The 16,009-nt window shown below is 40.8% G+C and overlaps 3 protein-coding genes across 4 annotated transcripts; 1 reads left to right on the forward strand and 2 right to left on the reverse strand.

Annotated features, from left to right (window-relative positions):
- On the reverse strand, nt 1-2,618 carry LOC122300769 (chlorophyllase-2). The gene is made up of 2 exons (XM_043111648.1): nt 2,254-2,618; nt 1-976 (listed from the first exon to the last, which is right to left on the reverse strand). Exons 1-2 carry the CDS (start codon nt 2,602-2,604, stop codon nt 236-238), a joined length of 1,092 nt encoding a protein of 363 aa, XP_042967582.1. The 5' UTR covers nt 2,605-2,618; the 3' UTR covers nt 1-235.
- A 77-nt stretch (nt 2,619-2,695) lies between these two features.
- LOC122300770 (protein LIFEGUARD 4-like) lies at nt 2,696-11,245 on the forward strand. Its single transcript, XM_043111649.1, has 4 exons — nt 2,696-3,445; nt 3,548-3,661; nt 10,474-10,631; nt 10,739-11,245. Exons 1-4 carry the CDS (start codon nt 2,932-2,934, stop codon nt 10,943-10,945), a joined length of 993 nt encoding a protein of 330 aa, XP_042967583.1. The 5' UTR covers nt 2,696-2,931; the 3' UTR covers nt 10,946-11,245.
- Nucleotides 11,246-12,164: 919 nt separating this feature from the next.
- Nucleotides 12,165-16,009, reverse strand: LOC122300772 (VAN3-binding protein-like). Of its 2 annotated transcripts, none has more exons than XM_043111651.1 (7): nt 15,519-16,009; nt 14,809-14,916; nt 13,860-14,286; nt 13,548-13,781; nt 13,343-13,392; nt 13,092-13,149; nt 12,165-12,937 (listed from the first exon to the last, which is right to left on the reverse strand). In XM_043111651.1, exons 1-7 carry the CDS (start codon nt 15,963-15,965, stop codon nt 12,723-12,725), a joined length of 1,539 nt encoding a protein of 512 aa, XP_042967585.1. In that variant the 5' UTR covers nt 15,966-16,009; the 3' UTR covers nt 12,165-12,722. The 2 variants fall into 2 exon arrangements, with proteins under 2 accessions (XP_042967585.1, XP_042967584.1); XM_043111650.1 differs by having other exon boundaries at nt 14,809-14,919; nt 15,519-16,007.

The raw sequence follows: 16,009 nt of genomic DNA on the forward strand, positions 1-16,009 counted from the left end.
TAATTCTCAATGTAAAGTATAATTTTGCATTCATTCAACTGTTGAATTGAGACAACTTTTCAACATCTAGATACGTGCTAGGATTTTACCAAAAACAATTTGTCCATTATCCAACAAACCGACTAGATCTTTTAACTGGTATGAAAAAACACATACCGATTGATCTGGAGCATTCCAGCGAAACTACAACTCCCATGGCACCAAACCAAGCTACTCAATCTCAGCCCCAGGAATGTCAGAGGCGCGCAGCCCCATTTTCCTCTAAGAATGGCCCCGGACACTTCTCATTTCCCTTTAAATTCGACCCAAGAAATTCAATATTTCTGAGCTCCACCGGTGCAGTCTCAGGCCTCTCTCTTATAGCCATCAAGTCACTATTATCATCCAGCAGATAAGCTTTCATGAATGCAACCACATTTCCTGCAACAAACCTCCTCATGGGTTCCCTAGACTCCCCATTCTTACACAAACAGTACGAAACTTTCCCTCTAATACCGGGGGTGTCATCATCCAGCATGTCAAGGTGACCATAGTCCTTGGCAACAAAATAACAAGCCGGTGCTCGACACTCATTAAAGAAGTCCTCATGATTAACACCCTTGGGAGCACAAGCAGGCAATAGAGGATTCTTTTTCATTTCACCCAAGCCCGTACCGATAACCATCACAGCCATATCGAGCTCGAATGAACGAGGAACATAGGTGAGTACTGGTGGATGGGTTTGCTTCCCTTTGTCCATTCCATCAACTGGGTCGATGCCTATCAAGGCAGAGAAGTTCAGACAAGTCTCTGCTTTTTCAAGGGCAAGTGCAAAAGCGGCCTTGCCTCCACGGCTATGGCCAGCAAGTCCTAGCTTTCTTAAATTTGGTCGAACATTTGGCGGAAGCACGTTTTGGAGTCCTTCCGATAACCATTTTGCTGTTGCTGCTGTGGATTTGATGTCACCTGTTGCATCTGCTCCAGCCACGGTGTACAACTATTGAATAGCAAAGAAATTTTTTTTAGGAACATGAGATATGTATGATTCAAATGCTTCAACTGCATATCCGTATCTCACACATTCATTAGAGTAAAAAAAAAAAAAAAAAAAAGAGGAGGCCTCTTGAAATTCAAGGTGCTTCATGCTTTAAAAAATATTCGCCTCCAAGTAGAAAAAGACCTTATAGGAAAGAGAGAGAGAGGGTGCATCATGTGATATATGACAATGTAACGTTTCTAGCAGGTAAATAAAGGAGAATCATCCGCAACATGGATTTCAAGGTAAAGGGGAAGAAAACAGAGTGTGTAGCTCCGAAATATGGAGAGTCCAGGCATTTGAAATTCGATCATGAGTCATGACCAATCAAAAACACGCCATGACATAAATATCATGGAGCTTAATAATTTATTCCTGTAGGGAAAATGAAAGCTCCATACTCACAGGTTTTGCAAGTGCCCAACAAAGGGGCGGAAGCCACTACTATGAATATGAACATCCGGAATATTATTTTAAGGCAATCAAAGAGATAGGATAAGAAATCTTTCATCTTATATTTGGATAAAGAAAAACTTTTGAGGCTTAATTAGCATTACTCGTTTGGTTATAAGTTGAAATGAGATGAGATAAAATATTTTATCAAAAGATTAATTAAATATTATTATAATATAAATTTTAAATTATTTATTATATTTTATGTATAAATTTTAAAAATTATAATAATTATACAAAATTAAATAAGATAGGATAGTTTGATTTTGTGTAAAAAATAATTTTGTAAAAGTATATAAAAATACACGAGAAGTTGCAAAAATACATTTGTTTGCACTGAAATTTGTGGAGATAGATAAGTAGATTTTAAAAGTTACTAAAAAAATATTTTTAGAGAATTCCTTTTAATTTTTGTGAAAAAATATTATGATTGTTATTTTATTTTCTGCATAAATATAGTCAAATGGCTAGTTAAAACATTATCTTAGAGAAATAAAAAACAAATAAAATATTTAGACCGAATTTAAAAAAACTAATTTTGACATATGGATAAGATGAAGGCTCTTAAGAATGTGAGCATGCTGTGCCATTTTTGGTTCAGTTCTTAGAATTAGGAGTCGCCATCGTCAAATCCGATTGCCTCAATTGTAAGCGAAACAAATCCAATTGCTTCATTTGCAAACCATTTGTACCGAACTAGCAGGTAATGAGAGAGAGAGAGAGAGAGAGAGAGAGAGAGAGAGAGAGAGAGAGAGAGAGAGAGAGAGAGAGAGAGAGAGACGAGCCTGAGGGGCGACGACGATGAATCCATGGGAAGCGATGTGTTGGAGAAGCTGAGAGTAAAAAGAGTTATAGAGAAAGTAACCATGGAGGAAGACGAGTAGTGGGAATTCTCCAGCTTCACATGGCATCCCTACCAACAGCGGTTTCGGTGGTGGGATTGGAAGCTTTGACTTTGCTCTGCAAATATCAGCTTCCACTGTTTGCAGCACCGTCCTGTACTTCCCAATTTCAAAAACATTTGTAGATGTAGCAGAAGCAGCAGCATCAGAAGAAGGCGGCATGACTCTCTGATGAAGGTGCTCGGCTATTGAAACACTTTCATGTCTTTTGGGATAAGTAATTTTGTGTGGCATTTAGCGCCTCTGCTCAGGAGGCACAAAGATTTTTTTTGGTTACTGGGATTGTGATTTTCAGAAAGTTAACCGAGGCCCAAAAACTCTGTTGGTTCGAGTGGCCCAATATAAGTAGTGGATCGTGCATGTATCTGGGCTTTGATTCTACAAGCTGGTTTTGTTTGGGCTTAATAGCCCAAGTTCTTGTATACTATAATTCATTTACCCCTCGTATTATGGCCGTTTATTTCAAAATCATAACGAACTCTAAAAACAGGGCTCTCTCTCTCTCTCTCTCTCTCTCTCTGCTGATCAAGGAGAAACGCAGAGCCATGGAAGAGAGGCGCCATGAAACTCGCTACGCCCATTATATATACAACCTTCCAACTCATTACACACATACACACATGCTACTCCAAGCGCACGTGGCACTCCCGCGTTTCCTTTCTCACGCCTCTAAACCCCAAAACCAATACGTTACGATCAAACGCTCCGCCCATCTTCTATACATTTCCCTCCCTTCCCGCACTTCCTCTCCTCCCATACAAAACCCGGAACCTGGCCATCTTGCTTCATATCCTCCGGAATTCCCATTTTGTGATCACAAACATGACGAACAAAGGTGACATCGAGTCTGCTTGGGGGAAGAACAACGCCGACCAACTCTACCCCATGATGCTTGAGAGCCCCCAGCTCCGCTGGGCTTTCATCCGCAAAGTCTACGCTATCTTGTGCTTGCAAATGCTTCTCACCACTGTTGTCGCCGCCGTCGTTGTCTTCTTCCGCCCCATACCCGACTTCATCGCCCACACTTCCGCTGGCCTTGCCGTCTACATCGTCATCTGCGTTCTTCCTTTCATACGTAACTTTCTCAATTCTCTGATCTTTTTCAATAAAATTCTTTGTTGGTTTAAATTGGTGCACTCTTGAAAGTTTTCTTTGAAATGCTTTCTATTGTATGTAGTTTTATGCCCCTTGTATTGTTTCCACAAGCGTCACCCGCTGAACATGTTCCTTCTCATGCTGTTCACGATCTCGATTGCATTAACCGTGGGACTTGCTTGTGCTTTTACCAAAGGTATCTCCTTTTCCTCTCATTCTATCTCTCTCTCGATATTTATTGGTTTGAGTTAATCGTTTCCTTCAGTTTTTTTTTTTTTTTTTTCCCAGCGAACGGTTTTGGTCGAGATTCCATTAATTCAATTTTCTTCTCATTTGTTTTTCCTTTTTCTTGTATCTCTAATTCTTTATTTTGTTTCATGCAATGAACGAAAAACGTATAACTAGTTGTCACTTGTTCTAAAATTTCACTTCCCAAAAAAAGTTGCTGTAAAAGTTTAAGCGATAAATAGATAAGAATTTAATTATTTACTTCGGGTGGCAATAATTTTTTGTAATGGAATCAACTCAGATTTTTTCTAGGATTTCGAATTGGATGTATGAATCTTGAACGAAACTGTTATTCTCTGTTCGTTTTGGAGAAACAGGAAAAAGTTGCAATAATTTCCCATCAACCAAACAGACCTAGGCCTATTTTTGTATTGCACACCAAAACAAAATCACAGTATAATGTTTTTCAAGACAGATAAAAATTCTTGCCGTTGGAGAGATTTTTCTTGTTCGTCTGTGAGATTTCACAGATGTGATGATATATATCGAGGACAAAACACAAATCCAAAAATTTTGTTGTAAACGACAAAGCTTTAATCCTTGTTTTCCTTGAAATTCTCGAGAGATTTGATTGTGTTCCTTAGTTACCGTTGAAGATGTTGTGCCTCCGGACTCTCTAAAAATCATACAAGATAATTTTAAAATGGTTCAGTAAATTGTTTACGTCCACCGGAGCCTCTTTTATAGAATTTGTATGAGATTTATAAAACACTCTACAAAATTTTATTTCTCTCTCTCACGTCCCTCTTTCTCTCTTCACCCACTGCACTAATTACACTAGCAGAGCTCTCCTTTTATAGGAGAGTAATGGGGGATACACACCCACTCCTCTTGACCAGAAGAGCCTCTGGAGGTGAGTGGGTGGGTGGATGGTTAGTGAGAATGGGGTGAGTGGCTGCAAACCCAAACTCATTTCATACTTGGGGGGTTTATTCAACAATCACCCCCTCCACCCAAGTGTGCCATACCAGGATGCTTACAAACTGATTCATTTTTCAAATGAATGCACCTCATTCTTTGACATGAGAGACTTCCGTTGTTGAATGCGCTCCAATGCACCCGAGGGTGCTCAGCAGTGTTCAATACTGATCAAGTCCAAACAGTGTTGGAACTTGATCCCTGTGACGACCTTCGTCAACATATCTGTTGGATTATTTTCAGTGCCAATCTTCTGAAGTTTGATGTCATCTTCTTCTAATATTTCACGTACAAAGTGAAATCGGACATCTATATGTTTTGTTCGAAAGTGATATACTTGATTCTTGGTCAAATGAATTGCACTCTGACTGTCACAGTAAACGGTAACCTCTTGCTGTTTAAAGCCCAAATCTGTTACCAATCCCTGTAACCAAATAGCTTCTTTCACGGCTTCTGTTACAGCCATGTATTCAGCCTCAGTTGATGATTGTGCAATTGTTGACTGCAAAGTTGATCGCCAACTAACTGGTCCTCCAGCCATAGTGAACACATAACCAGTTGTCGATCGGCGTTTGTTAAGATCACCTGCATAGTCTGAGTCAACATATCCAGTTGCTAGACTATCTTCATTCTTCTCGAACCTCAAACCAACATCTACGGTCCCAGCAATATGCCGTAGAATCCACTTAGCCGCATGCCAATGAACCTTTCCAGGATTATGCATATAGCGACTCACCAAGCTAACGGCCTGGGAGATATCAGGTCTTGTACACACCATGACATACATTAAGCTTCCAACAACACTTGCATATGGGACATTCTTCATGTAGTCCCGCTCTTCATCGGTTTTAGGAGACTGCAATGCACTGAGTTTGAAATATGGGACCATAGGAGTACTCACCGGCTTCGTCTTCGAGTCGATGTTGAATCGTTGCAGTATTCTCTTCAGATACTGCTTCTGAGTAAGGTGAACTGTACCTTTCATCCTATCTCTGATGATCTCCATCCTCAGTATTCTTCGTGCTTCTCCTAGATCTTTCATTTCAAACTCATTACTTAACTGAGTTTTTAAGCGATCTATCTCCCCCTTGCTTTTACATGCAATTAACATATCATCTACATATAAAAGCAAATAAATGAAAGATCCATTCGCAAGTTTTCTGAAATATACACAATGATCGTATTGGCAACGAGTGTATTTCAGATCTAACACAAAGCGGTCGAAACGCTTGTACCATTGCCGAGGTGACTATTCAAGCCATAGAGACTTCTTCAGACTGCATACCCAATTCTCTTTGCCAGCTTCTTTGAATTCTTCTGGTTGAGACAGATAAATCTCCTCTTCCAGATCACTATGTAAGAAAGCTATCTTTACATCAAGCTGTGCTAACTCAAGATCATATTGTGCAACCAAAGCTAACAATATCCGAATGGATGAATGCTTCACAACAGGAGAGAATACTTCACTGTAGTCACTTCCCTCTGTCTGAGAGTAGCCCTTGGCTACCAACCTAGCTTTGTATCGCACTCCATTTTTAGCAGCTTGATCATCTTTCTGATTGAAGATCCACTTACAACCAATTGTTTTATTTCCTTTCGGAAGCGGCACAAGCTCCCAAGTCTGGTTCTGGTGAAGAGACTGCATCTCTTCATTCATCGCCTTTGTCCATTCAACCTGTTCACTGGACTGTACGGCTTCTCTGTAAGTGGTTGGGATCTCACCCCCTTCAGCTGGTAATGCATATGTCACATAGTCTGCATAACGTGTCGGTACACGTTTCTCTCGTCTCGGTCTGTTGGTTGCTATTGACTCAGGTTGACTTGGAGGTACTGTGACTGGATTATCAACCTCATCTTGTCCATGCTTTCCCAACTTCTTTGAAGTAATAAACTCCACACTTTGCGAATCATCTGATGTTTCGCCATCACTGCTGCCTTCACTAGAATCTTTATGCTTATGTGACTTAAGCATCTCAGATTCGTTGAATGTAACATCTCTACTGATGATTACCTTTTTGGACTCTACACACTAAAGTCTATACCCTTTTACACCAGTACTGAAGCCCAAGAATTTTGCTTTCTTGACTCTAGGATCAAGCTTACTTTCTTTAGCATGATAGTAAGCAGGACATCCAAAAATGTGTAAAAAATCATAATCAGTAGCATGTTTACCTCTCCACATTTCAATGGGTGTCTTTCCGTCATTGGCAGTTGCGGGTAGTCGGTTGATGAGGTGGCAGGAATATGTCACAGCTTCAGTCCAAAATTGTTTACTGAATCCAGCATTTAGCAACATACATCGCACTTTCTCTAATAAAGTACGATTCATTCGTTCTACCACACCGTTCTGCTGCGGTGTACCTCGTACCGTGAAGTGTCTGACAATTCCCTCTCTCCGGCATACTTCCATGAAGGGGTCTGAAGTGTACCCACCTCCATTATCAAATCTGAGCCGCTTGATCTTCCAGCCGGTCTGAGTCTCAACCATTTTCTTCCAATCAAGGAAGATTTTCAGCACTTCATCTTTATTCTTCATCGTATACATCCACACACGACGAGAATAATCATCAACAAAAGTTACAAACTCTCAAAGATGCATTTTGGGCAGGTTCCCAAATATCGAAGTGTACATAGTCAAGAATTCCTTGTGTATTGTGTACTGCAGTTCCAAACTTGATCCGCCTCTGCTTCCCCAATACACAGTGCTCACAGAAAGACAGTTTACATGTCTTGGCACCTTTGAGTAAGCCTTGCTTCACCAGTGTTTGCAAAGTTTTTTCTCCTGCGTGTCCCATACGCATATGCCAAAGACTGGTGGTGTCGGCATCAGTCTCATCTAGCTTCTCACAGCCTGTGGAAACTCTTCCATCAACAGTACTTCCTTGCAAGAAGTACAAGTTTCCTCGCCTTAAACCCTTCATTGCCACCTAAACTCCCATTAGTACTTTGAAAGTTTCGTTTTCAATGGCGATTCTGAATCCCTTTGAATCCAGAGATCCCAGTGAGATGAGATTCTTTCACAAGTCTGGAACGTACCAAACTTCTGTCAGAGTCTTGACGCTGCCATCATGCAGCTTTAACCGAATGCTACCTATTCCCTGAGTCTTATAGGCACTATCATTGCCCATAAGTACTGCTCCACCATCAATTTTTGTGAAGTCAGTAAACCAGTCCCGATTGGGACACATATGATAGGTGCATCCGAAATCCATAATCCATAATCCATTCATCGGAACGACAAATGGATGATGAACTTGCCAAGGCAAAATCTGACTCGTCATCTCTGTCCATGACATTGGCTGTGGTGGGTTGATTCTGCTGTTGTCCCTTCCGGTTGGGACAATCCTTCCTCTAGTGTCCTTTGTTGTGACAAAAGGAACACTCGTCTCTGGAGAGTTTTCTGCCGACTGATGAACCACGTGATGTGGCCTGGGTTTTCGAATGAAAACCTTTCCTCCTTCCGGGATACCTTGACTTGTGTCTCCCTCTTGCTGTTAGCGCTTCACTTGATGTATCTTGTTATACCTATTTATCTTTTCTCCGATGGAAAATGCTTGTATGCCGCCTCCCCGTGCCCCCTCAAAGTGACCGCTGGTCACAAAAATTTTTCATTTAATTTTTTTTTACTTAATGATTAAGAAAGTGATTTTAAGTGTACTGATATTTTTTTTATATTTTTTAAAAATGTTTAAATATATTAAAAAAATCTGAAACGAAAAATGAAACAAAAAAAAAAATTTTGACCGTGCGGTCAAATGGAGCGGTGCACTCTGGGCGGCAGAGTAGCACCGTCCTTTCTCCGATACTCATTGCTAATTAAAGAGCTAGATACATCTTCAAAACTAATCTTTTTCTTCTCATACAATAGAGTAGTAATTAAATGCTCATATGTATCAGGCAAGGAAATTAACAGTAGTAAAGCCTTATCTTCATCTTTGATTTTAACATCCAAATTTAACAAATCAGCAAGAATTTGATTATAATTATTCATATGTTCAGACATTGAAATACCTTCACGAAATTGGAATCTGAAGAGCTTCTTCTTCAAGTGCAAACGGCTCTCAATGCTCTTCTTCATGAACTTATCCTCCAATTTCTGCCAAAGTACCCTAGCATCTGTCTCTCTCATGACAAAATACTTTTGTTCTTTGGTAAAGCATAATCGGATTGTACTACAAGCTTGAGTATTAAGCTTCTTCCAACCCTGATCAGTCATATCATCTGGCTTTCCTCCCAACGCAATATCCAACTCTTGTTGAATCAACACATCCATGACTTCACACTGCCACATGTCAAAGTTGCTTGTTCCATCGAACTTTTCAACTTCAAACTTGGCATTTGACACAGTGGACCGACGTCCTGAGCTACTGGCATGTTCAGAGCTCCTGTTTCTTTCAGATCCTTCCATTTGAATTTTGAAAATTTAGACTCAAAATTTGAAAATTCCAACCGTACAGATGAGTCCGGAACGATCCAAATAGTAGGAAATCACTATTTGATTGCTGAAATCGGATTCCGAATGGCTTAGATCAAGCCAAAAATGGATCTAGAAAACGGACGGTTGTGATCTGTCTGGCGCGTGGGACGCACACGCTGCACAGTGCGAGTGGGTGCGTGGATTACACGCGCTACAGCACTGTGTGCGCGTGGGGAGAGTGAGGCTCGTGTATTACACGCGCTGAACCTCTGTAGGGCGCGTGGGGGCGCGTGTGGCTCAGTTGTCTTCAACCTCCGATGCGCGTGGGGGCGCGTGGATGACAGCAAATACACGCCCTGACCTTCTAGGGGCGCGTGTGGGATACTCCGACCTCCGTTTTCGATTCCGTTTGCCGCAACGGATTCGTCTCAACGCGAGAACACCCTAGAGTTGTCAAAAATTGATTTTGAGCAACTTGAATTTTCGGACAGCTCGAACCAGAGCTCTGATACCAATTGTTGTGCCTCCAGACTGTCCAAAAATCACACAAGGCAATTTTAAAGTGGTTCAGCAAATTGCTTACGTCCACTGAAGTTTCTTTTATAGAATTTGTACGAGATTTACAAAACACTCTATAAAATTCTATTTCTCTCTCTCACGTCACTCTTTCTCTCTTCACCCACTGCACTAATTACACTAGCAGAGCTTTCCTTTTATAGGAGAGTAATGGGGGGACACACACCCACTCCTCTTGACCAGAAGAGCCTCTGGAGGTGAGTGGGTGGGTGGATAGTTGGTGAGAATGGGGTGGGTGGCTGCAAACCCAAACCCATTTCATACTTGGGGGGTTTATTCAACAGAAGAAAACCCTAAATCGATCCGTGGTGGGAGCTCAAATAGTTATCTGGATTCTTCACAGATTTCAGCTGAAAAACATAGTGAAACAGACGCTTATTAAGGAATTTCCTGACCAAATTTTATGAACATGCCCTCAAAGCCTACTGGTTCGCATGAATAAGACATCTGGTCAGGAAAGAAAGCGTTGGGACTAAATTTCAGGCCTATATGCTGTTTACTAATGACAAGATGGACACTCTTTAAACTGAATCGACCAAATTGCTTGCCCTTATAGCGAGCCATAGATGAATCAAAGTAGTACCACTGCAGAACTCATTATCACTGGATTGCCACTGCTTAGAGAATTGAGTTTCCATAGGGATCCTCAAAACGTTTATGATACTCACATAATCATGATACATGATGTAGTTATTTTGAGCACGGAATTACATGTGTAGGAAAGATGCAAGGTCGATTCGAGGTTAACGTCAGATGCTAGTTTCTTTCTTAACTGATTTGAACTGATGTTTGTTTTCTGTGGACTACAGGGAAGATTATCTTGGAGGCTGCTATTCTCACTTCTGTAGTGGTTGTTAGCCTAACCCTCTATACATTCTGGGCAGTGAAGAGAGGTAGTGATTTCAGTTTTCTAGGACCCTTTCTGTTTGCTTCTCTCCTGGTGCTTATAGCTTTTGGCCTCATTCAGGTACATGGGGACTTGATACTCTCTCTCTCTCTCTCTCTCTCTCTCTCTCTCTCTCTCTCCACATATAGATTTGGACTAATCAAGGGACTAATTTTATGAATGAACAGATATTCTTCCCTATGGAGAAAATGACAGTGGCAATCTATAGTGGATTGGCAGCGCTCATATTCTGTGGTTACATTGTATATGACACGGATAATCTGATCAAGCGCTTCAGCTACGATGATTATGTCTGGGCTTCAGTCTCCCTTTATCTAGATATTGTCAACCTCTTTCTTAGCCTCCTCACCATATTCAGCATTGTGGACAACTAAAAAGTCTTCAGTTTCTCCTCTCTAGTCTCGTGTCTTTCCGTCAAAAGTCGTCACAGAAACCTTGAGCCCTTTGTTCACTACTGTTAGGGAGTACAGTAAGCATGTAAATCCAATTGAAAGGGTATTTGTTTTTTTTTTTTCTTTTTTTCTTTTTTGTATGCTGGGGGGTGGGAATCAAAGACACGTGATCTTTGTTCTGGAGTACTCAATTACTCACAGCAACTTCCCTTTAAATCCAACCTGTAGAAAGAGAAACAAGATATGTTTTGCTTTCATATACTCCACAATTGCTTTTCTTTATTTCTCTCTATATAATTTAAATAATGATATAATATTTTATATATTATTTTACATGACAAAATAATTATCCTAAATACTCCTTAAAAGAAATTCAAAGCAATTTGTCAACAAATACATGAATTATTTTTTCCATTTTATAAATAATATAAGGGACTTTTCTAATAGTGTTGCAAAAATATTTTTCAAGGAGTCTATTACAAACAATATTTTCCAGGATTTAGCCTGATGTTGAGAATAGTTAAATTAAGTTATAAATAACAGTATTTTGTAAATATTTTGGAGATGTTCTTAATTTTTCTACTTTGAGATATAGATTTAACATTTTAAGTAGAAATATATGAAGTGACATGAGATGAATTTATTTTTTTTTGTAAAAAGCTTAAATTGTAGAAACCTCATCAATTATTAATTTGAAATAAATTAAAATGAGTTAAATTTGATTTAATAACTAAATACAACATGGTGACATTCCAAATTAAAGAAAGAAAAATGATAAAATAAAATTAAAAGAAATGTAAATTAGGGAGATAATAATTAGTATTATTTGTAAAATTTATTACGCAGTATTCATCGCTAGCGAGGAAAGGATGACAGCAGTGCTCGTATAGTTCATCGAACCGACAAGAAAGTACCGAAGATGCTACCTTACGATGCTGGCCAGGTTATCTGACAATTTGGCCGTTCTCTGCTTCTCACTGAATTGAATATTTATGCGTTTTGTTTCTTAATCCAATAAAAAAATGTTAATTTAGATCGCAATCATTTTCCACCAGAACATAAACTTTCGGCAGAAATGCGTTTGGTTTGTTTTTAACCCCAAAGTACTTTTTCAACGAACTCCAACGTATTCACAGAAACATTTCAATAGTTTTTAAAGCATATTTTTGGGTTTCGACCCCATACTATCATTCTCACACAATTCACTAAAACACGGCTACACAATTTTGCTCCAGAAATTCTCAAAAGTTTTTACAATATAACACAGCAGGGTCCGGACAACTAAACTGGGTGCCAAAAACAATGTAGAGACAACCAAACCCACATTCATAAAATAAAAGCATGTCTTCTCTGCTAAATATGTGCTTTACACAAAATGAGATCCGTTCCTTCGGCTTTTTGACTGGACTTCGACAGTCCAATATACTCCTTTTCTTTTCACGAACAGAAGAACAGGACTCGGACAGACTCGGACCACATGGTGTTAACTTCGGTTTAAATCACTCTACTTTTCCATTCAGAAACAAAAAGGAAAGCTCCACATTCCCCCCCAAATATCTAACTAATATCTAAGTGACCCATATTTGGATAAACCACTTACTTTTAATCACTCCTTTTTACAATAGGGAACCCAAGAAACAACCCCACCAAACTGCAAAATACCCTATTATGTTCAGAGGGAGCCAAAACCAAAAAACCAAGAGTCTCCACTTTTGGCCATTTCCCCGGAATTTCTCCTTCATGTAAATTGCACATTTCTTCACACCCTATGCCTGTTATTCTTCTCAGCAGAAATGGTAAGGAGCCTTGAGACTCCTTGAGTCCAGATATCATATTCTCTCTGATTCCTGCACTCAAATTCAACCACACCGCGCAACAATGTCTTCAATCCAAAGTATCGGCGGTGCTCACCACCTTCCAGCAAGTGGCGGCCGGGCCATGCTGGCATATCTTTAATCACTTCCAACACCACATCTGTAAATTCAAAAGGACAAGGTGTTTAAAGAAGCAGCCTTTTGATCTTTATCCCCTTTAGTGCCAATTGCTTTCACAAATCCCCATCATATACGAGAAGACCCACCTCCAATTCTGTTCAAATTATTAGAGAAAGACAAAAGCAATTACTTACTCTTTTTCTTCTTTGTGATGGTCCCAGCAATATGCCTGCTCTTCATCTTCAGCATAACCTGCACAAAAAGAGGACTCAAGGATGAAAAAGATTCCAAAGCAAAGACAAAAAAGAAAGTAGATCTTCATTTATTTCATCATGCTCAGTTTACTTAACTTTTACCCATCACCCATATTGACCAAAAAGTCCAATTGATACTTGAATTCCAATTTCTGAGGAAAATCAAACAGTTCCTGGCACAGAAAGGCTACCTGATTCATTTTGTTAATGTAAACAGACACAATTTTCCCGTGAAGATCACCTGCGTTCATTACAACAATGGCGCAATCAAATTCTCTTTCCGTAACTGACTCATTTTCGCATTGCATAAGAATCAAGACGTTTCCATATGAACAAAAATACTGGAAAATCAAATTTATGATATTTATCGGTAGAGAGTCGACGAGAACTTTTTACCTTTGCGGGTGCGCTTGAGCAGCTCACCCCCTCGAGCAAGTAATTCTCTACTGCAGATTCCCAGAAAATTTTCTTCAGGAACAAGCTCACCACTGAAGCTACTATTGGAATTACCGTTGCTACCATTGTTACCGTTACCCCCAGCTCCAATTCCCTTGTCCACCGGTATAACAGCTGCTATATTCCAAACTTCCTTCAATGCCCTTGCTTTCAGTGTGGCCGCCCCACGTAAAGCTGAGGGACGGTTAAGTCAGTAAATATCAAAATTACACATTCCACCAATGCCCCCAGATGATTTTAGAATAAATTTACCTGTTGCGGCCGCGGCGGTTAATGTCATTATATCCCCAGGCGACCTGACGTTCACGGCGGAGCTTACCACCGAAGCAAGGTGCTCACGCTCGGCTCCCATGGCCTCCGCTGCCTCGACGCATTGGGCGGCAACCAACGTAGCAGCCGACGCCACTGCCATGTCCGTCTTTGCCAACTGATCGTCCTTCCCTGCCCCTGAGGATGCTGCGGTGGCAGCAGCTATAGCAGCCATAGCAGCAGCCACCCCAGCCACCGAAACAGCAGCATGAACCTGGGCATTGTAGGCCCTGGTCTCTTCCTTTTTCTTCTCCTTCCTGTCCTTCAGCCACCTCCCCACGGTCTTCCCTCCGCCACCAGCTCCACCAGCACCGCCAGGAGTGGTGGCGGTTCGGTATTGGGTGTTGGAAGGATTGTTTGAGCGGCAAACCTGCATCAGAGATTCAGAAGAATTCGCGAGATGAAGTGCGTGTCGTGTGGGTCACTACTAATTGGCATCATGCGTGTCTATGTACAACTCACCTCATAAACGTTAATAAAACAAAATACCACAAATATTTAACATTTTTCCTTTAGTTCATATGCGATGCAATTTTTAATATTTCATTGATTTGAACGAGTGTTTTGCAATTTTACAAATGACAAGAACGTTTATATTAAGATTGAATTGCTTCAAGTTCTAGAGAATCAGAATTTGGTCGCTCTGAGAAATTCTGACGTTGGTTACAGAGAAAGCCTGGACTAAGCTCGCTCTGAGAGTGGTCAATTCTGTAACAAAAAAGTAAAAAATGAAAAAGAAGTAGTATTCGTGCTTTGTATCGAAAACGACGAAAACAAAAGTGAAACAAGTACTATCGACCCGTATGCCTGTCTCTCTGGGAGTGTGGTTTATGTTTTACTAGTTTCCGGTGACCGTATCCGGTTTTCGCCGGCGACAGAGTAAGAAAGAGACCTTTACGTCGTCCATTTCCGAGGGGGAGACAGGTGGGCTGTCGGTTAAGGAGCCGTTGAGAGGGCCACTGCTATGTGAGAGCCTGCCTGAGGTGCGTGGTGATATTTCCTGCTGCAAACAGAGAAAGGAAGATCAGATTGTGTATTTGGATTAGCGGTAATTGCATGAGAATGATTGAGAAGGTGAGAGGAATCGTTGAATTTCAAATGTGGGCGTGTGCTATAAGATTAGTGATAAGAGAGATCAGAATTAAGGACCCAACAATACACAAATTGATAACAGAACGTATGAGAAACTCTAACTCAAATAAAGGGTCAGAGGCAGAACATAAATCTATGAAAGCTCTGTTGGGGTTGTAAAACATATAATTCGGTATATAGCAGAAGTCTAATGTAGACAAGAGAGCAACAGAAATTAAATAACGAGAAAGGCAGGAATGGGCAACTATGAACTACGCACAAGTTTAGGACATTAGCCAAATTCAGAAACAAACACCAGGATAAAACAACGGCAGAGAAAACAAAATAAGAGACCAGTCAAAAGAAGAGAAGCTGGAATAAGATATAATCTATAAGAGAGAGAACAAAAAAGTAAAAAAATAAAAGACCAAGCTAAAACAAAAGTTTCGATCAGCCCCAACAACCCAAAAAATTTCTTTAAGTTGTCCACACACGCTCGGTGTTGGTTTTCCAGTCTCCGCAAACACTCACCGACTGAGACATAATCCTGTCCATGACCATCTGAGAGGTCTCAGAAGAAGCAAAAGAAAAGGGGTTCCCGGAGACGGTAGCACTCTCCTCCAACTCCCCGGCCAAGTCCTCCAGTATAGTTTCGCCATTAACACCAGCACCAACACCACTAGAGGTCTTCGACAATGCCACCATTTGTGGTGGGGCCAGAACCTTTGAGACCTCCAGCGCCGAGATGCTCCAGGACCGGGAGAGAAACTCCATGGGCTCCCGAGGGGTCTCTGGTGGCGGTAGCAACGAGGAATGGAGCAGGTTGGGTCGCCATGGATCCTGAACGGCCTTGTCCATGACAGCGTCTCTGTGACTCCGTGACTGTCTATGCGTGTGAAAGGGTGCGTGGGTGAAGGGAGTTTCAGAGGGAGGAGATGACTGTCGTCGCTTTATAGACGCGAGTGGCTCCGTGTGCATCTGAGAGAAAGAGACAAAGCGGCGGATATTTCAGTCTAATTGAA

This window comes from Carya illinoinensis, chromosome 2 (genome assembly GCF_018687715.1).
Source record: "Carya illinoinensis cultivar Pawnee chromosome 2, C.illinoinensisPawnee_v1, whole genome shotgun sequence".
In the NCBI taxonomy this organism is placed as follows: Eukaryota; Viridiplantae; Streptophyta; class Magnoliopsida; order Fagales; family Juglandaceae; genus Carya; species Carya illinoinensis.